Source organism: Acanthochromis polyacanthus, chromosome 14 (genome assembly GCF_021347895.1).
Source record: "Acanthochromis polyacanthus isolate Apoly-LR-REF ecotype Palm Island chromosome 14, KAUST_Apoly_ChrSc, whole genome shotgun sequence".
Taxonomy (NCBI): Eukaryota; Metazoa; Chordata; class Actinopteri; family Pomacentridae; genus Acanthochromis; species Acanthochromis polyacanthus.
In genome coordinates, this window is record NC_067126.1 from 14,059,083 (window position 1) to 14,084,485 (window position 25,403).

The 25,403-nt window shown below is 39.4% G+C and overlaps 1 protein-coding gene and 1 long non-coding RNA gene across 3 annotated transcripts in view; both read right to left on the bottom strand.

Moving 5' to 3' along the window:
• Positions 1 to 6,007: 6,007 nt before the first annotated feature.
• LOC127537160 (uncharacterized) lies at positions 6,008 to 8,706 on the bottom strand. Its single transcript, XR_007946657.1, has 2 exons — positions 6,811 to 8,706; positions 6,008 to 6,600 (listed from the first exon to the last, which is right to left on the bottom strand). It is a non-coding gene; the product is annotated as an uncharacterized LOC127537160 (long non-coding RNA).
• Positions 8,707 to 15,286: 6,580 nt separating this feature from the next.
• Positions 15,287 to 25,403, bottom strand: part of marco (macrophage receptor with collagenous structure) — an 84,739-nt gene continuing 74,622 nt past the window's right edge. The window contains exons 10-13 of one of the 2 annotated variants that reach the window (XM_051958974.1): positions 24,523 to 24,558; positions 24,323 to 24,376; positions 23,470 to 23,634; positions 15,287 to 16,706 (exon numbers count right to left, since the gene is read on the bottom strand). In XM_051958974.1, coding sequence (XP_051814934.1) covers positions 16,576 to 16,706; positions 23,470 to 23,634; positions 24,323 to 24,376; positions 24,523 to 24,558 — 386 coding nt within the window. In that variant the 3' untranslated portion in view covers positions 15,287 to 16,575. Of the gene's footprint in view, positions 16,707 to 22,592; positions 22,759 to 23,469; positions 23,635 to 24,322; positions 24,377 to 24,522; positions 24,559 to 25,403 lie in introns of those variants that run through there. The other variant, XM_051958975.1, reaches the window with a different exon arrangement.

Below are 25,403 nucleotides of genomic sequence, written 5' to 3' on the forward strand. Positions count from 1 at the left end.
AAAAAGTCTAGCGCAACACCGCCAACAGCACTATGGTCCGCTCCACAAGGAGGCTGGGCTGACAGCTGTACAGCTCCTGATACCATAGGCTGGTTTACCTGTGATTGCTGCTGATAGCCAATCACATTTCATCCCTGCGGCGGTTAAGTCCCACCCACTCCCTCACTCTGCAGCTGCTGTCACCTGTCAATCACACACAGACGAGACGGACATCTAACGGCAACTTTGGATGGATGCGAGTCGGTGCAAAATATGGGGAAAAAAAATCCCAAAAACGAAAAGGTGGCGCTGACAAGCTGAGGGAAATCCCTTCAAGATCATGAAACAACGAGCATGAAAATAACTGATTTATTCGGCGGTCACTTGGGAGAAGTTTGTGGAAAGAGTCCAGAACTTTCCATGTAAAATGTCAATTTGGTTAAAGTGAATTATTTCAGCACAGCGTTAGCCAGCCTGTTAGCACAGTGCTAGCTAGCCTTTGGAGTCCAAAATAGCCACCATTTACTTACCAGACATCTCCTGTAGATGTGAACCTGCCTGTACTGTTGCTAATTATGATGGGATGGGGTCTTTCACCTTTGTAGCCACGTTGTCATCTGGTTGAAATTAACCTGTTATTATCAATAAATTGACTCTAATACTTAATGACTATAAATTAATGAATTGTTTACTTGTCTGTACAAGTTAGCTATCAGAATAATTCAGTAATACCATCCCAGAATTTATTTACTTTTTTCTTTTTTATGTAAAATACCTACTGATGATGATGTAGTATTGGTAAACTAGCATAATTAACAATATTAATCTCTTATCTAGATTGAAGATAACCCAGATGTGGACAGAGGAGAGGATCCCAGACTTGTTACGGTAAGGCTGATGACAATAATGCTTGTTTGCCCAACCATAACCCCAGGGCCGGCCCTAGGACTTTGGTGGCCCTAAGCAAGATTTTTTTTTGTGGCCCCAAAACATGCACAGGGCAACTACCAAATCATGTGCACAGCTTGTAATTGGGTTAAAACACACATGCACATGATTGACAGCAAATATTCAGCCCACTCCTGAACTTCCTTTTTGAAGCCATGATGCCATCTCTAGTGCTACTGCTTTTCCGTCTGTGGCTTCTCCAGACCAGTGTAATCGATCAAGTTTTAAACGGTGCCGTGGTGTCACAGTAGCCTAACTTACGCACGAAGCATGGAGTCACCAACTGACTGCTGGTTTATTTTTTCTTTCCTGTATTTTTCCCGTATAGTTTTCTAATAAGCCAGTTTAAATTGATATGTTACCATGATGATTTATGTTTTATTGGAATAAAGACAGGCATGGGCGTAACCACCATCTCAGAAGTGAGGGGGACAAATTTTTCAGAGCGATTTATCATTCTCTTAAATTTAATTGCACCGTCCTGAGTGGCTAAAGAACCACATAATCCCTAACAGCCACAGTACAATACCAGGGGACCAACCAGGCTAGTTCTTTAAACTATAAAGTATAAAACTTTAAACTATAAAATCTAAAGTTTTAGTGGCCAAACTCTAGTTGAGTTGACAACAATGTCCCTTGAACATCTACTGGACGAGTAGCCAAAGGTGCCAAACACTGAACATGAAATGATCAGTACTGCCTGGTTTCTCCCTGCAATAGATATCTTATTTTCAGGAAGTTATAATCTCTCCTTACCTGTAAAGACCCTACATCCTTGTCCCTGCTGCTGGCCTCTGATCTATCTCCTCCCTGACACTGCTCTTTCTGTTATGGCAATAAACATAAAAAAAAATGTGGCAAGTAAAATTCTGAAATAGCATTAGGAAGTGTAAAAATTGCAGTAGAATTTAACCTCAAAATCACTTTAACCCATAGATACTTTTTCCACCTCTGCAGACCCTGCATGGTCAACATTACTGCTGGCCGCCGCCTCTGGTCCATCTCCTGCCTGACTCTGCTCTTTGTTATGGAAATAATCATTAAAAAATCTGAAAATCAAAATTCTGAGATAGAATTATAAAGAGAAGGAGTAAAAAATAGTTGTAAATTTATACCATAGATAGCCTATTTTTTTTCTCCACCCTGACTCTCCTCTTTTGGGACCAAAAGACTTAAATACATGGAGAGCAATTGTGAACACATCTTCTGCCCAGAAATGAAAGAGGACTGGGTTTATTCCAAGAATAAACTAATTAGCTAGTAATGTAACAGAGGCAATAACATTTAAATTATTGTTAACTAGCTTAACATATTGATATATTGCCACGTTTTACCTTGTCATCATTTAGCTAACAAGTCTAACATTGTTTGCATCCAACAAGGTTACACAACTTACACGGTTTGTTTGGAAAAAACTGTGTAAAGTTTTTTGCTTCTTGCTGGCTCTGGTTGGTTTGCTAAACATTACTCCAGACACACGTTCAGCACTGCTCAGCACAGCAGCACGTCTCCTCTGGAACACCTGCGTTAGCATGCGCTCATGGTGCATTCAAAGACGGCTCGGGAAAACACGTTACTGGATGCTAATAACGGGTTTAGCTGTTGTAAATTACAAGACACGTCTGGGGCTGCGACTGCCGCCCAATCAGCGACACTGAACTTACAACGCGTGTTGGGTGGTTGGCAGGTTAGTCCGAAGCAAGTAATGTTAGATGACAGTCTGTGGGTCACTCAGACCATCAGACACAGTCAATTCGGGGGCACCCTAGTGGCGGCGGGGCCCTAAGCAGCCGCTTAATTCGCGTATAGGGAGAGCCGGCCCTGCATAACCCACATGCACTAATATCAAATGCTGTTGATAGTAAACCACTAAAACTGCACTAACAATTCACATTGCTAATCATTTTTGTACTCTGATGTCCCTACTGCTGACACAGAAGGCCAAGGACAAGAAGTCAGGTTCCCCCCATCAGTTGATTATTTCACAAGGCCAAAGCCAGAGACTTTAGACCTCTTCCTCCATTTTCACCCCAAGCAGAAGGCAGACAACCCTGTAGTGCAGAGGGCATTTTGTCACAAAGATGGAACAAACCGGAAATGGCTGACATATAATCAACAAACCAAAACACTCTTCTGCTTTCTTTGCATGGCTTATGCTAACCCTAGAGATAGCAGCTCCTTCATCACTGGCATGACCACCTTCACCCACATACACCTGAGAGTCGATAAGCATGAGCGAAGTGACAGTCACTGAAATTGAGCCGAGGCATATTTTCTCAGGTCCTCTAAAAAGACCATTAAGGACCTTCTCATGGGACCTCAGATGTCACTTCACAGACAGCAAATCCGCATAATGTTATAATGTTGCTTTAAAAGCAAAGGAAATATGCACAGAAAAATGTGCGCAGTAGGAATGTCATTGTGCGTATGCACAAACGGATCCCAATTGAGGATGAAGGATAAACATGTCAGGTGTTGTGCGCGTAGAAGTCTCAGGGGCATTATTGTAGCAAAATTATTTGTCAGTGTGTATGGGGAGTTGCCTATGTCTCAGTGTCTGAAGAGCCCGATCTCACGGGGATTCGTGAAACTGTCACGTAAGTTTTAGTTTCGGTTTCGTGTGCACCAACACGATTTCGTCATGTTTTTCGTGCCGCTCACCACGAAATGCGCACCAATGTATTTTAAACGGCGGACTTTTCGTGCCACTCAGAACGTATTTCAAAAGAATGTGTATATTATATTTTTAATGTAAAACCGTGGCGAATCCAACGCTATATTTTGCATGACATCGTCCCTAAACATAACCCTAACCATAATCCTAACCATAACCTAACCATAACCTAACCATAAGCCGGTGGTACACTTACCAATTTGCATAGGAATTTCAAGAATGTCCGGCGGCTGGCGGCCGCAAACGCGATCACACAAGCAGTATACGCCGATGGACAGCTTAGATCGTCATGAATCCGCCGGTATAAACCACTTTCAGATGTGATTACCACAGCGAAAAACATTTCGTGGTGAGCGGCACGAAAAACATGACGAAATCGTGTTGGTGCGCACGAAACCGAAACTAAAACTTACGTGACAGTTTCACGAATCCCCGTGAGACCGAGTTGGTCTGAACTCTGAAGTGAGATTTGTCAGTGTGTAAAAGAATTTGTGAATGCGAACAGGAATCTGCTAGCTTAGCCGCGCTAGACAACCCACAACAACGAATTTAATTCTCTGCCAGGGTCAGCTCTCACTTGTGAAATACATGTCACTTCTGGTTGTAGTCCTATGTTTCAAGTTGCAGTCCCATAACTTGTAGTAAAATTCAGTTACAAGATTCATAGATACAATATACATGGTTTTTACAAATGTGTGTAAACTTTTGCTCACAACTGTATATCAACTCTGGGTCAAAAAATTGTTTGGGAAGCTGCCTGTAGTGAACCCACAAAAAGTATTATCGGACCTGAAGTTTAACAGGGTGTTCGAGCATTTTTATTTATTTATTCATTTATTTTGTTCAGCTTTTTATCATCCAGGATTCCCTGGATAATAAATTATTTGTATATACAACAAATAATTTTTACACAATTGGATGTGTGAAAAGGGTTGCCTCAAGGAAGCTATTTAAAGCTTTTAATAGGGGGCCCAGTTTTTCCGTAGATATAGGATATTGGCCAGATATCTTTATAATATGGACAACATACAAATGGACAATAGACACACAATAAACAATAGACAATCTCAGTATTCTAGTTACATTAATAGAAATTAATAGAAACAAGATGCAGGTATTCATACAACTGTTAATCGGTACATTAAACCAGGACATGACTGAAGCCACTGCACTGAGAGCCATTGAGAAAATGACAGTGGGACTCAACGTCACCAGAGGGACGCCAGGCGACGACTTCTCTGATGTTGGCATCATCATCGAGGGTGTGGTGGTTCTTCAGGATCTGGATAATGTGGCCCTTGCCACAGCCATGCAGTATGGACTTTTTTACTCCTTGAACATGAGTTACCCATCACAGCCCCGCTACACTTTCGAGGTGATTCAAAAGGTGGTAATGGAGTTGGAGGCGACTCAACTCTCAAGAAAAGGTCAAAACTTGAAGACTAAACTGCTCCAGTAAGGAGAGCTCTCTGTTGTGCTGGTGGGGTAGTTTGCTCCAGGTAAGAGGACATGTAAAGTTCACACTTGTTCCTGTGTTTTGGAGATTTTCTGGTGAGTCATCAGTAACCCACAAAAAATCGCACCATTCATTGTTGACCGTTTATTCTGTGACCGTTCTTCTGTAATTGCCATGTGGACAGGGCCAGTTTGTTTCCCCTCTTCCTCTCTGCTTGAAGTTTTCTGAATGGCAGCATTAAGTTTAAATAGTTCCACCAGGGCCATGTGAAATGGGATGTTTGGTGTATGTCAGTTTGAAATTTCAGTTCGAATATTTGGATTCCAAAATTAGTATCCGGATGCCGCTGTAGCCAACGAATATTCGGATATTCGGGATGTTCGGATCCAGCCCTACTTTACAAGTGTATGAAAACTTGTGTTCATGACTGTACATGATCAGTGTAATTAAGGGACATCCCACTCTACTCACAGCAACCCATGTTAGCGAATGTGAATAGTTATTGAGTGATAACATGACCTTAACCCCTAAACCTGTGTCTCTGTGTATCAAAGCCTAACTCTTGCTCACCTGCAATTCTGCTCAGTTACAATCACTGGAAAGTTGTTATCTAAGAGTCATTCAGTCATACATGTTTGAAACAGACACTGATTCAGAAGAAAAACAATGAATCCGAAGGCTCCAACCTGCAAATTAAAATGTTTGCTTCCATAGGTTTGTTATGTTAAGGGTGAAACTCAGAAAAACCTGCAGGAGAGGCATTATTAGGGTCTTCTTTATTCGAAAATAAAGATCTGATTTAATTGTCTCTGCAAGAGACCACAGGACTGTGTCCTCTCTCCACTCCTCTATATCGTATACTAGGGCTGCACGATTATGGCCAAAATGATAATCACGATTATTCTGTTCAATATTGTAATCACGATTATTAATCATGATTGTTCATCATGTTAGGGAAAATATCTGTATTTTTATTGCACTACTTTTAAGCAAACAATATATGAAGCCTTTTCAGTGCAAAATGAAACTTTAAATAAGAATAAAGTTCAGTGCTAACTGAAAAAATATGCTATTGCAGAGTACAATTACAAAGTGCAACTCAATGGAAACAATTACAGCTTATACAGAAAAGGCAATAACATTAGGCCTACAGGTTTTTGGCAAGAAACACTAGCCTGTCAACATTTTCTGGCTTGAGAGACGAGCAATGGCAGGTAACTACATTTCCCCCAGTACTAAAGACCCTCTCTGACGAGGAACTTGTTGCAGGAATGCACAGGTACTTTTTTGCCAGCTTCGAAAGTCATGGGTAGAGTTTCTGATGTTCCTTCCCCTAGTCCAGCAGGTCCTCTTTACTGTCAAGGTTGGCACACTGTAGGTAAGCCCTAAGCTCAGATTCAACAGCCTGTTGTTCCTGGTGAGGAGAGGATCTTGGTGTGGCTGTCCCAGTGACCGTGAAGAAGTTCCCCAAGGTCTTCTTTTTCTTTGATGTACTGGGTGCATCCTCTGCAGTCCCTCCACATGAATCTGCTGGGCCCTTCTCCTTAAAAAGTACATGATAAATAAAATAAGAATAACAAATTCAGTCTTATGAAACATATTTATCATTCATATTCAGATTACAGCACATCAAAGACCTTTTAGCAAATTTCAATCCACTTAGTATCTTTAGTTTATTATAAATTTGGTATTTGTATCCACAATTAATACTGACAATGCTTGCAGAGGCAGCCATCTCAGATACGAGTCTCACCTGGATTGATGCAGTCCTGTCTTCACTGATGTATCTCAGCTTGAAGCGTGGATCAAGGGCAGAGGCCATATCAAGCAGTTCTTGTGTCTCTGGATCCTTGTATCTTTCCTCCAAGTGAGTGAGGATTTTGGTTTTGATGGTGTTGGTCAGGTCTGGAACATCATCACTTACTTTGAGGATAGAGGAGCTGAACAGGTGGAGGACTGGCTTCACAAAAGAAACACTGACATACTTCTCACTGGACAGTGCATCAGTAAACTCAATCAGAGGTAGAGGACTCTGTTGATGGCTTCCAGGATGTCACTGTCCTGCCATGTTGGGATGAGGTGTCTTGACTTTTGGTCAGAAGATAAGACTTGTGAAATAGTCCTCTGCTGCTCTAGAACTCTTGCAATCATTGCCTGCCTGGATCCCCACCTTGTGGGTGTTCCATCTTCAGCCCATGCTCTGGAAGCTTCAGCTCCTTTTGAGCCAATGCTAGCTCCTTTTTACGCCTCCAACTGTGGGAGAAACAGCTGACAAGTTTTTTACAGATGCCTACCACACGGTCAATCCGTGGATCTCTCATTGCATTCTCTATAAAAGAACATAAGACTCATGTTAAATTAAAACAGAATATAATATATGCATATTCATCCAATCATTTTTTTCATATTATATAACATTTCATAATTCATCCATTGACATTCACTCCATTATATTAGCATATATTACATACAATTCAATTATGTGTAAATTTTTAAATTGTATTTTTTATTCGTCCCACTCACCAATTGCTAGATGGAGCCTATGGCCAAAGCACTGAAGTCTCGTCCATTTATTTAGAGAAGTTGCCTTGACGACATTAGGGCCACTGTCTGTTGTGATGCAGACTAGTCTCTTGCAGGCTCCAAGAAGCCAGTGCCTCCTGCAGTCCCTCAGCTATAGCTTCTCCAGTGTGGTCTTGTGGGAAAAATGACATCTGCAAGTACAGACTCTTCATTTGAAAATTCCCGTCAATGTAGTGAATTGTCAAGGACAGGTACTGCTCCATTGTTCTGCTTGACCATAGGTCAGTCGTGGTTGCAAAGAACTCGACAGTCGTGATTTCCCTCTCTATTTTTCCCTGACATTTTTCATACAGTGTAGGTAATGCCACTTTGGAGAAATAATTGTGTGAGGGGATCACATATTTATTGCCCAGTGTTTTGACCATTTTTCTGAAGCCCTCGTTGCTCACTGTATTTATTGGACACGTGTCTTTGGTCTAATAAAACTATATTGAGTACGTTATCTCTGTGTCTTTGGCAGGTAGCTGGATACTGTGTTGCCCGATGCAGGGTCGCTGTAATGGTTGTCAGGGTTGCCGCTGGACACGGACGGGGATTTTGTGAATCTACGTTAGCTTTAGCCTTTATGCATTCCTCGTATTTGTGTTTGTGATGTTTTTTCAGATGGTTAAACAGATTAGTTGTGTTACTGTGCGGGGCAGACACAACTCTGCTACACTCTTTACATATGACTTGTTCTTGTTTAACGTCACTTGCCCTGAATCCGAAACAAGTCCAGACAATGGATGTTGATCCGTTTCGAGGCACTAGCTCCTCACCATGATGCTCCTCATCTCCAGTTGCCACTGTACTTTCCTCTCTCGACATGACTCGCTCTCATCAGCCCAGTCCACTGAGTGATTTCAGGCTGCCGCTGCAGGGTGCGCTCGCTTGTTATTTGGGCAGTTAAATGAAGCCCTAACCATGTGTTCGCCTCCTGGTGGTTGGCTGACTACTGGTTGACAAAGCGTTTGATAATATATGCACCAGAGCCAACATTGACAAAACTAAAGAAATGATTGTGACCTTTTCACAAAAACAAAGACCGTTATCTGAAGCCATCCCCACCATCATCCAGGGGAAGCCCGTCAAGATAGTTGAGGAATATAAGTACTTGAGAACCATCTTTGACAACATGCTGAGGTTTTTTAGCAACACAGAGGATGTTTTAAAGACATGCCATCATAGAAAGTACTCACTCAGGAAGCTAAAAGCCTTTGGTGTCAACAAAGACATTTTGACAACATTTTATTATGCTTTTATTGAAAATGTGATAACCTTTTCTTTGACATGTTGGTTTTGTAAGCAAGACTGCAAGGGCCCTGGAATTCCTGAGCTGATCAAAACTCAGATAAGCTCTCCCTCTCTCCAGTACTGACCAACACCCATCTCTATAGGAGGATTGAGACATTTGTATTTCTGTAGGTTTTCATTCACAGAAGGATGGAGCTCCTGTGAACATTTAAACCCCTGGAATAACTTCTTCTTTTTAAAAGACAATGACTTTCAATTATATGCTATGGATGTTTGTTTAATGAACTTTCATGCTAAAATCCCTTTTCAGCTTTAGGAGACCCTCAGCCAGAGACGTCTCTGCATTCCACAGATCAGATAACAAGTCGTAAAACTTTATGGCAGAAGGCTGGAACAGAGAGAGACACACTCTTTAACTGAAGAGACTAATTACTTCAAAGTTCATATTTCTAAAATTTATTTTCTTCTTTCCTGATTACCAAAGTTATAGTGAGATTATGTTGTACATCATATCCGAATTTGATAGTGATATCTGTTACAGAAGTCTAGATACTAATTTGTGATGTTTAATCATTTCTTCCCCAGGATACTATGATTTTGGACTGAATTCCCTTATTAATCTCTGAATTTCCTCTCCATTTAGGTTGAATGATGACCATTGTATTTACCTGTTACCAAATCTCTGACTTGTTGTTATATTTTCACTGTGATACATATTTTTAATGTCATAAACATAAACATATAGTTATGAATGAAATGATTCACATCATATGAACATATGTATTAATCTACACATTTCACTTTCACACAACTGAATATGGTGGGATAGACAGATTGTGTTTTGCGCGTGTAATATCATATTTTAATCCATTCTGGATTCCTCTTTCTTCTCTACTCTGTGAGAACAAAGAGATTCCAAATTCCACCAGACTCGCGCCTAAAAGTTCTCTCTCTCCGCCCAGGTCCTCCCCTTAGCTGGACCCACAGATAAAGTCAGCCGTAGCCCACATTTTACTCTCTCTTACCGACCTACTCTCTTGCCTGCTTCACTTCCCTTTCTTCACTACCTGAGGAATCCATAACAGAGATTCCCATTATTTTCTTACCTAAAGCGCGTTTTTCCTATCTTTGAAATTCCCTCACCATCTAAGTTTGTTAACTATTTATCTTTTAATGTTTTTGTAACTTAAGGAGACATTTTGCTCGTTATTCGTTTTAATCTGAAGCACCGATTCAGAACCAGCATTTATTTTTCTTAATTTTGACAATTTTTCATCAACACCCATTTTTCTTGGCTAAAGCCTGAGAACCATCATTTTTAAGCCAATCAACACTCAGCTGAGAACTCCGGAGATCGGCTGGATCAGGTCTTTGCATAGAACCGATCAACCCGCGGCAGGACATCCAGGCGGCCATAACGACGACGCACCGCTCCGAACCTGCCAGTCCAGACCGTGTGCATAATCTGAAGGCCCCGCAAGTCCCAGCCCCATGACGGTTCACTTCAACTCCAGCTGAGTTTGCTCTGATTCCATTCTATGGGTGATGTACTAACCGCTTGGTCAATTAATTCATTTAATCAATTTATTCTTTTACAAATCATTAGAATTCTTAATCCAAATTACCGGTTACCTCATCAGGTTAGCTCTGGCTAATCCTCACCATATTTCCTTATCTCTCACACCTACTTCCACATCTCTCACACATGCACACACCACACATACACTCCCACATTCCACACACACACGCACACACACACATGTAGTCCTGCATGCACACACACACAGACACACCATATCTACATTGTATATAGTTCACTTGTCATTATTTTCATAGAATAGTTAATAAATACCTCATTTTAGATCAAACTACAGTCTCAAGTGTTTCTTTGTGTAGAATGTGGTCAATTTAACCGAGGATTCAAGACTTTTTGATATGAGATTGATCAAAATTTTTATGAATATTAATTTTTTTATTAATAATTTTTTTCCCCTAGAGATCTAGGGTGGTGCCCCAATTATTAATAACGAGAGCTATAAATCATAACGTAGTACCGCTACAGTTTTATTCCATTACACTGCAGTGTAGAAATCACCTGCTGAGCACAGTGAAAGTTATGTGATCAACAGACCATAAAGACAGCACGCAGGATCTTACAGGATTCCTCCCACATTCTGTGTCCTGAGTTTGAGTGGGTTCCCTCAGGATGTAGACTACGCTGCCCAGGCTTCAGAATGCAGAGGAGAAAGTCCTCCTTTGTCCCTCGAGCTGTCTTGCTTCTTAATTCAGCTCAGTAGACTTTTTAAAATGTATTTTTAACATACACACATTCTTTTAACATAGTATTTAAGAGTACTTTTTTTTTTTAATTGTATTGATAGAACATTCTTTTAACATAGTATTTAAGAGCACTTTACTGTCCCATATGTGAGAAACAAAAAAGCACTTTAAAATTACAGTGCTCTTTTTAATGTTGTTAAATTCCATTCACTGCACACAGCCACCAACTGATTGCACACATTTCTCAAAAACAGGACTCTGCTCTCAAGATTTTGGACGCTATTCATGATTTTCACACAGTCTCCAAAACTCTTGTACTCTTTTTGCAAAAGACTGAACACATTTTTTGCTCATTTGAACACACTTTTCACTCAGCACACATTTTTCAAAAAGTGAACACCAGGAAATGGGACACAGAATTGGTACACTGTTCCAACACTGCTGTCACAATTAAGACAGCAGGCCAAAACTGAAAGCACTTTTGCCAATGAACGGCACACTATAAAACCTACTGGAAAGCAGAATTAGCTGTTCAGAATGGATGTCAGAGGAGCAAGAGGTCATGTTGGAAGAAGAGGACGTGGATGACCTGGAACACAACCTGAACCAGAACCAGAACCCGGATTTGCCCATGCACCTGATACTGGACCACTTTACATGGTATGTAAATGTTGTTTGACACTTCAGTGACATGTCTGTACTGTAAGAGTACAAGCAGTCAGAAATGTTCTGAGAGTACTGTAAAAAAATCTAATGCATAATTCTGGTTCACAAGTGCCAAAGTGTACATGACTGACTTTTTCTCTGTTTCGGGTGCGTTTGTTCCAGAGAGTTTTTCAGTTGGATTCTGATGATACACATGAATACATCTATGTGGATGAGGCTGGTTTCAACCTGGCCAAGAGGAGGGGAAGAGGGAGAAATATCATTGGACAACGGGCTATAGTCAATGTCCCAGATCAGAGTGGGGGCAACGTGACCCTCTGTGCTGCAATAAGCAATCTTGGAGTAATTGACCGTCATGCAGTTCTGGGCCCGTAGAACACCCATCATTTGTTGACTTTCCTAGATGGACTTGGTGAGGGCCGAGTGACGCGTGCACCAGGGCGATTGGCAAGAATTCATAGCTTTTGTTGTTGTCTGGGACAATGGTAGGTTTCACAGAGGACTATTATTTGGGAATGGTTTGATTTGGGGCTGCTCAGTGGGGTAGTGGTTAGCACTTTAGCCTTGCAGCAAAAAGATTCCTGGTTCGAATCCCAGGGTGGGCCTGGGATCTTTCTGCATGGAGTTTGCATGTTCTCCCTGTGCATGCGTGGGTTTTCTCCAGGCACTCCGGCTTCCTCCCACAGTCCAAAAATATGCTGAGGTTAATTGATTACTCTAAATTGCCCGTAGGTGTGAATGCAAGTGTGATTGTTTGTCTGTATATGTAGCCCTGCGACAGACTGGTGACCTGTCCAGGGTGTCCCCTGCCTTCGCCTGAGTCAGCTGGGATAGGCTCCAGCACCCCCCGCGACCCTAATGAGGATAAAGCGGTGGATGATTTGATTTGAACCCTCAAGTTATTGTGGTTTTTCTGCCAACATATTCTCCCTTTCTAAATTCTATGTTCTTCTCTACATGGAGATGGAACACCATACTTTGGGAAAATCTCTTGCAATCAAGAGTCTTGGCATGTGATGATGTTTCTGTTGATGCATGTCAGGGCTGGATCAGAAACACTAGGTCTCTCTTTCCATGTTGCCTGACCAAAGAAAGCATAGCTTGTGATGTTGATGAGGTCCTGTGGCCTGACCAGGCTGAAAGAATTGATGCAGATGTGGTGTAAATATTTGCATACTGTACTGTGTACAATACATTGCTGTATTGTTTGTCTGGCATTATTTTTATTTTCAAATGTACAATCAGGCACTGCAATGGCTCCCTCTGATTCATTAATAGGATGCATTAGTGCTTAAGTTGTCATTTTTGAGGACTATCATTTTTTTATGCATCTTGTGAAAACACAGCGTGTTGTATTTATTAATAATGGATTAGATTTATATAGGCACTCAAAGCACATTATTCATTCACTCACACATTCTCACTCTGGTGGTGGTAAGCTACAATTGGAGCCACAGCTGCCCTAGGGCAGACTGATGGAAGCATGGCTGCCAATCCACGCCAACGGCCCCTCCAACCACCAGTCGTACACCAGTGTGAGAGCAGCACTGGAGGCAAGGCGGGTAAAGTGTCTTGCCCAAGGACACAACAGCACATGACTAGGTCAGAGTGGGAATCGAACCCCCGACCCTTCAATCACAGCCGCCCCACAGAGTGCAGTGTCCTACTTTTGCTTCGTGTGTCTTAATTTTTGAAAAAAAATTTCAAATTTTGACAATAAAGTGCACTTTTGACACAATTGAATTGTGAGTTGTGTTCAAATAAAGAAAATAGTGTGCAGTGTGTTGGGAAATGTGTGCTATTTTTCAGGAACAGTATCTTATCAATTGAGAAAAAACTGTAAGCTGCTTGTGTGCCCTTTTTAATTGCCTTTTGGGGACAAATAAAGTTTTTTTGAATTGAATTGAATTGAGAGATACAACTGAATTTTTAATGCGTACATACATTTTTATACTGTTAGCAATTTCAGCGTATTGATCCTTTCCCAATGTCCTCCCTCTCTCGCTTCATCCATCAATTAGAATCAGCCTATCATTTCTGACAAATTAATAATTACTCTGACCATCCAATGGTTGCAAGTTTTATTCTGTCTGCTTCATGGTCCTGTTATTTTTTTTTTTTAATTGATTATTAAAACAAAAAATAGTGCGCCATGTCTATATTCGGTTTCAGATTTGGGTTTTGCCTCTGCTGACTGCATTTATAGTTAGAGATGTAACCAACATGAAAGCCAGAGAGCTGTCTATGGGTGAAGAACTAGCAATTATGAAGCTGAAAGAAGATGGAAAATCAATAGGAACCATTGCACAAACATTGGCCGTAGTCAGTACCATTTGCAATGTCGTGAAGAAGACAGAAACCACTGGTGGACTAAGTAGTAGACATCGAACAGATAGACCAAGGAAAACACCAGCAGTTGTGAGAGCTGTAAAGAAAAACCCTAAAAGAACTGTTAGTGCCATCAGCAATTACCTCCAGAGGGTAGGAGTGAAGTTATCACAATCTACTGTTCGCAGAAGACTCCATGAACAAAAATACAGAGGCTACACCAGAAGATGCAAACCACACATTAGCAAGAACAATAGGAAGGACAGGCTGAAATTTCCCAAAAAAAAGTACAGAGATGAACCGCCAAAATTCTGTGACAAAATTTTATGGACAGATGAAACAAAGATGAACCTTTATCAAAGTGATGGAAAGGACAAAGTTTAGAGAAAGAAAGGATCTGCTCATGATCCCAGACATACAAGCTCATCTGTGAAATACAGTGAAGGAAATGTCATGGCTTGGGCTTGCATGGCTTATTCTGGGATGGGCTCATTAATCTTCATTGATGATGTAACACATGATGGCAGCAGCAAAATAAACTCAGAAGTCAACATTTTGTCTGCAAATTTAAAGATGCAACCAAACTGATTTGGGAGATCCTTCATCGTGCAGCAAGATAATGAACCAAAACACACTGCCATTACAACAAAGGGGTTCATCAGGGGCAAGACGTGGAAGGTTTTAGTCTGGTCAAGTCAATCTCCAGACTTTAACCCTAAAGAGCTGTATTTTACCTGTTAAATAGGAGACTGAAGGGAGTAAACCCCCCAAACAGCCAACAACTGAAAGAGGCTGCAGTGAAAGCCCGGAAAAGCATCACAAAAGAAGAATGCAAAAGTTTGGTGATGTCAATGGAACACAGGCTTGATGCAGTTTTTCCAAGCAAAGGATTTGCAACTACATATTAAGTCATATGCACTTAAATCTATTTTAAGTCTATCTGTTCCAATACTTGTGCTTACCTAATAAGTTGGTGTTACAAATCATGCTATCTTCCAAGTCGTGTATCAGATCAGGATGTAAATACCAGGGAATAAAAGCTAAAAGGTTGATCTTTTGTCTCATATTCACCGTTTGATGTCAAACCCAAATGTTTTCAGTCTACAGCAAAAATGAAGGAATTGACCTCACTGTTCAAATACTTTTGAAGGGGAGTTTATTTGTATCTGGAAGCAAACACATGTAGATGACATTTTCCATTGCAGTTACATATGAAATACTGGAAATCTGAATCAGTTTTTCTTTATGAACTGACATCCATGTGCTGTAGCTTTAAGTTAGAAATCCTCAGCCATGGTGTTGATTGCTTATTTCGCTCAAGTCTTTTAGAATGCAAAAACACCATATGACACCATATTAAAGGGAAAAGTTGATTTGCAAAGGAGGGGGTCTTTACAGCTGACCCAATGACTGTAATGTCCCTTGATGAGAATGTGGTATCAACAGCGTGTTCTCTTTAGGTGTCTGTGATGGAGTGGGCTGTATGAGGTACCATTCTTCAGTGCCACTTGTGTTTTTGGATGTAATGTTTTCATCCTCTACAAAGTAAACTGTGGTGACATGCAATGAACAGAAGATATGTCAGCATGTTTCATAAGCCACAGAGGCTAAGTGGAGGAGGACAGGGACTGATGAGAGCAACACAAAGTAGCAGACTAACCAGCAGAGTTGAGAGAGATGAGAAGGGCCTGAAATGTTAGTCCCAGTAAATGTTATTAGCATGAGCATTTGTTTACAGCACACATTTTAGCTCATGTATTCATTGATAAAATCTAAATTAAGTAATTGAAGTTGTTTATGCTGTTTCATGAGTATGTAATTAGATCCAACTTTGAACATCATGAGTAGCAGAGTTGTTCTCTGCTTATAACCTGAGTGAGATGTGAGTATGTGATGTATCCAAATATTTTTTCTTGTAAAGTCACTCCATTACAAGCAATATAAATGCATTCACATCTGTACTTAGGTAAAGCATGTAGGCATTTTCAACAAAATTGTCTTAAAGTTCCCGCTATACAGGGTAAGTTATTTTACAAGCTAAATTACTCTCTACTACTGTCAGGATTATACTGTTATTTATTACAAATGCATTACAATAGCATGTGAACAGCATTTTAATGTTATAGTTGAGCTGAAGGTGAAACTGATTTGAGCTGTTTTATATACTACTACGTAAAGCAAAAACAAGCATAAAAGGAAAAAAGTATGCATACATCACATCTGACAACTGAATTTCCCTTCGGGGATGAATAAAGTGATTCTGATTCTGATTCTGATCTGCATTCAAGTACAGTACTTGAGTAAATGTACTTGGCTACAGTACCTCTCCCACTTAACATATAAGTACACTGTTTGTTTATCATATTTAAATGTGTAAACAACCTAAAAAGAAGTGTTTCTTCCCTCCTTTTTCTTCTTTCCTTTTAGTCTAGACACACTGCACTCCAGCATCCTCATCGTGGCCACAATTGTGAACGCCAGTTTCACTGTGCTGGCAGTCAAAGATATCAGACTCTGCTCCTGTGCATCGCAATTCATCCAGCCAGATCGGACCAGACCCTACAGAAGGAAAGCAGTGTTACAGCAGCACATGCATTCATCAGATGCTTTTTAAGTGTTTCATTCCGAGTTTAAAAACAAACGAACAACAACAGAGAAAGTGTGCTCTGATTTGAAACAAATATTTTTATAAAGTGTGATAATAAAAGCATCTCACCTGATTTTTATCAATACAGAAATATTACAGTAAATGTGCTTTTTAGTTTTATTATCAAGAGTTAGTCATAAGTGACCATTTTGTATCATGTTTATTCAGTCAGTATTGTCAAGGAAGGTCACATAGATGTTACTGTCCTACTGGTTGGTTGTTAAAGTCAAGAAGGTGTGTCTTACATTATTATTATTATTATTATTATTATTATTATTATTATGTGATTTATTTTCATTTGAGCAATTTACATTAGCCAGTTTAAAGATTTACAACATTTAAATACATATCTAGCTCAAAAAAAAAAAAAAGGAGTAGGCTGAAGCTAAAGCTTATTTGCGCCTACCCCCCATACAACCAACCGCTGCCCGTAGCACCTCCCAGTCCAGTTTTTGAAAAAGAAAAAAAAGTCCAGAGGTGAAGTCATCAATCAATATCAATAACAACACCTACAAATGGCGTGTAACATCAATCAATAACTTGACCTTGATTAGTGTACATACATTAATCCACTTTTCCCATATACAGTGTAGGATGCTTTATAAAGTGCAGTCATACATGAAAAACAAAAGAAACGAAGAAAAAAAGAAATGCAATACAATGCAGTTTATAACTAAAATTAACAATGACAACAGTGACAATTTGCAACAACCAGATCCGTTATTATATAACTAAACAACATTTAATGCCCCTCCTCAACACAATATTGCAGGAAAATTCTCTCTTTATACTTTTTTTTAAAACTGTGCAGAGTAGGGCATTGCCTATAATCTTTCTTCAAACCATTCCAGAGCCAGACCCCTTTCACCGACACACACATACATTTTCTAGTTGAACACACCAACGGAACTTTAAATTCAAGATATCCTCGCAGATTATATACGGTTTCCCTTAATGTAAATAGTTTTTGTAATTTAGCTGGTAACAATGATCTACTCGCTTTGTATAAGAGTTGTAGCGAATACAAATCAACTAAATCAAAAAGTTTTAATAGATTCGATTGCATAAATAATTTATTCAAGTGATCGTAATATCCAGCCTTGTTGATTACTCTAATTGCTCGTTTTTGGAGCATGAACAGAGAATGTAAAGAATTTTTGTAATTGTTACCCCAGATTTCAATCCCATATGTCAGATATGACATGACCAGACAACAGTACAACAAGCAAAGAGCTTTGTTTTCCAGCACATACTTGGTTCGATTTATCACTGCAATGTTTTTGGAGATTTTATTTTGAATATGCCTGATGTGCGGTTTCCAGTTTAGCTTATCATCAATAATATTAAAAAAAAAAAAATCCGTAAATTTGGAAATGTAATTTTTCTCTCAATTTGAAGCAATATATAGGATAACAGTCTCATAAGCATTTGTCACTTTCAGTTGAAACATATTTGTGAATCTTCACAATTCTATTGTCTATTGTTTCTATTGTCTTGACACTCTTTTAGCACTCTGTGTCACAAAAATCCCAAATGCAATTAAACCTGAGTGCTTTACAGTAGGTGGCAGTAATACAACATTTAAACTAAACAGAAGCAGGAGAAGTATCCATTCATCCATCCATTCTCTATACACCACTTAATCCTCATTAGGGTTGCGTGTACTGGAGCCTATCCCAGCTGACTCGGGAGAAGGCAGGGGACACCCTGGACAGGTCATCAATCTGTCACAGGGCCACATACAAAGACAAACAATCACATTCACACCTACGGGCAATTTAGAATAATCAATGAACCTCAGCATATTTTTGGAGTTTCCAGAGAAAACAAGCATGCACAGGAAGAAAATGCAAATTCCACGCAGAAAGATCCCAGGAATGCCGAGACGCGAACCAGGGATCTTCACGCTGCAAGGCGAAAGTGCTAACCACTACTACACTGTGCAGCCCAAGTAGGATAAGTAGAAGAAGCAAAAGAAAAAGCCCAACAGGGACAGCGTATACCTATCCTAACAAGCTACTACTATTATGGCAGGACCCAATCTCAGCCATGCGTAGCCCCTTCTCTCTGTCTTTCTATCTCTTCCTCTTTTCTCCCTCATTCTTTCCCTTTCCCTCTCTCTCCTTCTTGCTCGATTTGGGTCTTCCTCTCTCTCATGTCTCTCTAGTCCCGTGTGCCTTATTATTGCAGGGATTGGAAAAAGTTGCAGGGATCACCTGTTCACAATCACCTCATTCCATTAAAGCTCAGCTCATTCCACCATACCCTGCCAGACCTTAAACATTCATACTCCATGTAACCTTCTGGTCACCAACCTGTCTCCTACCTACCTACCTACTTTAAGCTGCTACTGCTTGACCGCCCTGCATCGGAGACACACTCACCATCCTGATCCTGCCCGCAGCGTGCCTCTTCCTGCCGCTGGTCCCTGTCCTGTTTGCTGCCTGCTTTTCCCGAGCCAGCCTGGCCCTTAAGTTTAGTTCCTCATCTTGCGAGTATCCCTGCTTTTTTTTTTTTTTTTTTTAAGCACAGCTTAGTTTAATTCATATTACAATTCCATGATTTCCTACTCTGAGTGTGGTTTCTAGTTTTGTTTTTTTTAAAACTTTTTTTCCATTTTTTTGAATGAAGTTTGGTTTGTCTTAGTTCCTCCTTAATTCCTCTCCTCTCTGCGATGTAACAGGATTGAGTTTATTTTTGTTTTTGTGTTGAAATGTTATCAAATCCTAATTGAGAACTGGAAAACATGGCTTTTTCTTCTTTAAAGGTTCTATAGTCTTTTCCGATTAAACTGTCATATCCCTGAACTGTCAGTTCAAAGCTGCACTGCTGTCAAGCTTGTAACATCATCACACGCCTTTCTCCTCAGTTCATGCAGGAAACATTGAGGAGCAGAGGTATCTGTGTGTAGCTGTGATTGAGGGAGAGACTACTGCTTAACCACACATTCTGTCAATTATCTTGTACAGCTATTGTGATGCCATCCAACTGCCACCTGTAAACAAACCCAACCAACAGCCACTGCAGTCCAAGCCATCCTTCCCTGTATTATCCAGAACACAACGCAGAATTGAAGGATAACAGATGTGCCAGCATTTTCAGACTTCTAGACTAAGAGCCCGGTACACCTGTTACACACAGTTATCCTTGCTTGTGTTTGTAATTTCCCCATTGAATTGTGCTATTCTGACCTTTTTAGATAACCTATATCCTTGAGTATAAATTTGTTTGGTTGTGAGCTTGGTTATTTTCCTCAGTTATTTCTACCCTGTTTGTACCATTGAGTTCTGTATGCACATAGGTTGTCTAACCTACCATGACACGTTATGGAGACTGTCTTAATTTTTTTTTTTTTTTTTTTGATAATGAACTTCTCATTATGTCAGTGTCTTTGTAGTCAAATTTAGCCTATTATGTAAAGTCACTCATAACTTGACACGAAGACAGCATCTGAGCTCTGCCTACAGTTTAATCTTAATTTGTCAACAAAAAAAAAAAAAATCATTCAACTTCCACATTCTGTCAGGTAACTGCTAATGTAATATATATTGAGCGTGAGATCAGATATCTGGCAGCGGGCAACCCGGTCTCACGGGGATTCGTGAAACTGTCACGTAAGTTTTAGTTTCGGTTTCGTGCGCACCAACACGATTTCGTCATGTTTTTCATGCCGCTCACCACGAAATGTTTTTCGCTGTGGTAATCACATCTGAAAGTGGTTTATACCGGCGGATTCATGACGATCTAAGCTGTCCATCGGCGTATACTGCTTGTGTGATCGTGTTTGCGGCCGCCGGCCGCCGGACATTCTTGAAATTCCTATGCAAATTGGTAAGTGTACCACCGGCTTATGGTTAGGTTATGGTTAGGTTATGGTTAGGGTTATGGTTAGGGTTATGTTTAGGGACGATGTCATGCAAAATATAGCGTTGGATTCGCCACGGTTTTACATTAAAAATATAATATACACATTCTTTTGAAATACGTTCTGAGTGGCACGAAAAGTCCGCCGTTTAAAATACATTGGTGCGCATTTCGTGGTGAGCGGCACGAAAAACATGACGAAATCGTGTTGGTGCACACGAAACCGAAACTAAAACTTACGTGACAGTTTCACGAATCCCCGTGAGATCGGGCTGGGCAGCAACATCTGCTTCTAAACATTAATGAAAGAGAGGTTTGATTTCCAAGAGATGCTTAAATGTACGTACAGGTACTTCACTGAGTCATTCCAGAACTCAAGAACATTTTACATCCCACCCATCAAATAATAAAAAAAAAAATCCATGTACAAAATACCAAAACACGCAGCAGTTGTGTAAATGTACTTGTACTGAGACCACATCTAAAACAAACTAGGAGAAAAGAATGTTTGAAAAATGTTTTTTTTAAATTCCAAGTAAGTCTGGAGTACCCCCCAATATGCTATTTTTCTCTTGTCCCACCTGCCAGATAACGAAATTGAATCTCAAATAAAACAGTTAAAAAGAAATTGAAATCTCCTTTTTTGGCATTATTTTTTTCATTAATGTCTCTTGAAATTTTGGGAATTTTTTTTTACTCAACATATTTTAAATAATTATTATGCATGGAATGTGTATCTCACAGCATCCACGCAACCCTGTTACCATAGTTTTTTTAGTTGGTAGAAGAAGAAGAAAACAGTGAATCGCATGATATGCTGGAATTAACATCATCAAACAGATTTCCAAAAGAATGGGTGGAGCATTCTTTTTCATATTTTCATAACATTGTCAGCTTTGAATGTCTCACTCTTCCTCATGCAAACCTGTTACACATATTATCAGGATAAGACTTTTTTTTTTCTTTACTTTTTTACATAAGCAAGTTTGTTCAGTGGGCAGGGCTGGGTCATTCCAGAATTGGAGGATGATTTAGGCATCCTAACCTTTGAAAAAAATCGACCCTTTATTTTATCATTTTCTGTCATGTATTTAAGAAAATCAGGTAGTAAGCCATCAAATGTGATTCGTCCAACTCAAGCATTAAAGTTACACTTTTTATGAAATGTTTTATTTGATGTGCGCCATATGCATAGTGCAACCCTGTTATGAATACTCAGGAACCTGAAAAAAATATAATTTTTTCAAAAGTGTTTAATAAATCCTTTACCATTAAGTAAAGAAGGCCACATTCACATTGGATAATCATTTAATTTCAGTTAAGACTTGACCTCTATTAATTTAAACAACTTTTGAACTCTGGCATGCCCAACTTTTCAATATTTGCATGTTTTTTTGTTTGTTTTTTGTATTAAATTGCGAATATTTGCTCAAATCCATCACATTTCTGTAGAAATTAATTAAAACATTTTAAAATGTCTGTTGTAAATAATCTTAACATGAACATTGAAGAGCTGAGTTCATGTTCAGCTGATAATCTCATCCAGGTGGTTATTGCAACATTGACATACTTTTGCTACCTGGTGGTAATAAAAGAAAAATAGTAATTTATATTCCAGAAAACATAGTAATACATTTAAATAAGACAAGTAAATTACGCTAAATTATACAGACACATTTCATTTTGCTATAGATAATTGGTTGTCCCTTATGAGTTGTCCGAAGGAAATGCAACCCTGTTACTCTAATTACAGTAACAGAGTTGCAAGTAACAGGGTTGCAAATCAATGCTAATGTTAGCTTTTTTTCAGGAATAGATGCTAGCTGAGGAATATAACGTTACTGTTAGCATCAAGGACAGACTTAGTTATATTAATAAATAAAGAAAACTTTTAATTCATGATTTCTTATTATGATAATATGAGTAACAGGGTTGTGTTGGTGAGAGTGACACACTCAGTGAAGGCTTAAAAGATTGGCAAAATATGAAAGATAGAAGAGAGAACTTACCTTTGGTCTGCCCATAGTGTCAGTATATGACTTGATGATGTCACTTCCTCTGTGTCAGGTGACTCAGGGTTTTTCTTCTTCTTCTGCCATTCTAAATAGGTTTCGGTAACAGGGTTGCGCGCATGTTGTGGGAAACAACTTCAATTCATCATTACTATTAATTAAAATATGTTGATGATGAAATTAATAGTTTTAACGATTACAAGAGACACATATCAACAATATCATACAAAAAAAGGGTATTTAAAGGTCTTTTTAAATGTTTATATTTGATGTGGAAGTTTGTCATCAAGAAGGTGGGACAAAAGAAAAATATCATTTTGGGGGTGCTTGAGATCTATTTGGTATTTTGAACAATATTTTGGAACACATTTTCCTACAACTATATTTACATTTAGTCTTAGAACAAGTATAATTTACACAACAAGTGCATGAGTTAGTGTTTTGTGATTAGATTATTTGAAATTTTAGGGGTGGGACAGTAAATGTCCTCCAATTCTGGAATGTCCCAGCTACCTAAATAGCTAGCTTCTGCTCCTGAGAAAAAGCTAACATTAGCATAAATTTGCAACCCTGTTACTTGCAACCCCGTTACTGTGATTACAGTAGGGTTAGCAAGCAACAAATAAAACTTGTAATAAAAATGGTACAATTATTGTGTAAGCTCAGCTAATCAAGCCTTTGATAGTTTGTTACCTATTAGAAAATTGTAAAAGAGAATATCTAATTTCCAAAAAATTTTGAAGCCCAAATGTCCTCCAATTCTGAAATGACCCATAGGAAGACAGAGTGGGCCTCTTACCTGGGGTGGCAGTGAAGGTGGAAATGACGGATTGAAAGCCCAGCATCTTGCAAATGACTTTGCCATCCAACTTGTCAAAGTTGTCATCACAAATGGTGCCCCAGACATCATTGTGCTTAACCTCTACTCGTCCTCGGTATTTCCCTGGCACAAGACGAACGCTCACTGTGATGGTACAAAGGTGGAGATAATGGGGATTTAATTGCATATTTGCATTCATTACAAGACAGCAAATAAATAAAACATCTTGACAACTCAGCTGGTCTGAAACACATCACAACAGTGTCTGTCCACATCTAGGATATATTACATGGTAAGTGAATCTTTAATTCTCACAGCGAGTGTGATGGATTTTGCAGAAATGGGTTGGTAGAAAAAAAAAAAATTTCAGAGACCAAATCATTGTATTCTGATAACTGGGTTAGATATCTATAAAAACTACAAGTCTTGTGGGGTACTCCTGGTCCAAGAAAGGACAGACTATGAATTGGTGACAAGGCATGTCTGATCTACAACTTTCAGGATTTAACAGGTTGGTGCCTGATCCCACAGAACACTTTCAGAGGTCTGTGAAGTCAGTATCTGGCAGGTCAAAGCTGTTCTGATAGCACATGAATAATCATCAGCAGGTGGTCAAATCTGACTCATTCGGAAAGGAGAAATCATAGACAATTTGCAGTTTAAGTTTTTATTTTAGTTTATTCATTCATTTATTTATTTATTTTTACCATATTTGGCTTTTCTCTTCAGACTTTTTTTTAAAAAAACATCTCAGGTATTTTACAAATTACTTTTACTTAGTTATAGTTTCTGAAACTTCTGCTGCTTTCATATTTGAACTGTACACACTTACGCTCGTTTATTTGTTTTCCCTTTTCCCCTTTGGCACCTTGTGGTCCAGGGGGACCTATTGCAAAAAAAAAAAATCAATTATGTCTTTATAACCACTGAGTGAAATGGTTTTCTGTTACTTGCTAGTTTCTAATACTGTGTACATGTGAAATAATTGGAATTTGAACAGTCAAATTTTCAGTTACTAAAACACAGACTCACCCTTAGTTCCATTGAAACCACGAGGTCCTCTCACACCTGTGGAAGATAACAAAATAAAATCTCAAACATTTAAAAATTTTGTCTTCTCAATAAAATACAAACTGATGGTTTAAAGTGACTCTTCAAACAAAAATGGACCAGAAATTTTGTATTTTAGAAATTGACAGCAGTGTTGACTGACTTTTAATTAAGGTGAAACAGACTACATTACAACAGTACAGAGGAACAGTTAATATTATCCAGAAAGAGTTTCACCCTTTCTGTACGCATACGTCAGTTCAGCCCCAGATGCATAAACAGAGAAAGCACATTTTCCACTTTCCACACATGAAATGAAAAAGAATATTGGGCTTCATCTAAGAAATATTTTGTGTTCTTGTACTTAAATTCTCATACTGCTTTCAGTATTTTTTCTAAAGCTCTTCAAATTCCACAGATTTGTCATAAGCTTGTTGCCTTTGATGACTACAACTTGATTTGTGAGATTCATTAGCATAATCAGTGCCCCTTAAACTGCCAGACAAGGCTGCCTTTCTGCCTGTATGTGGTGGTGTATTGTCAAACACAGTCATCAGAAGAAACATCCATCCATCCGTTCTCTATACACCGCTTTATCCTCACTAGGGTTGCGGGGGGTCCTGGAGCCTATCCCAGCTGACTCGGGCGAAGGCAGGGGACACCCTGGACAGGTCGCCAGTCTGTCACAGGGCTACATATACAGACAAACAATCACAGTCACATTCACACCTACGGGCAATTTAGAGTAACCAATTCACCTCAGCGTATTTTTGGACTGTGGGAGGAAGCCGAAGTGTCCGGAGAAAACCCACGCATGCACAGGGAGAACATGCAAACTCCATGCAGAAAGATCCCAGGCCCAA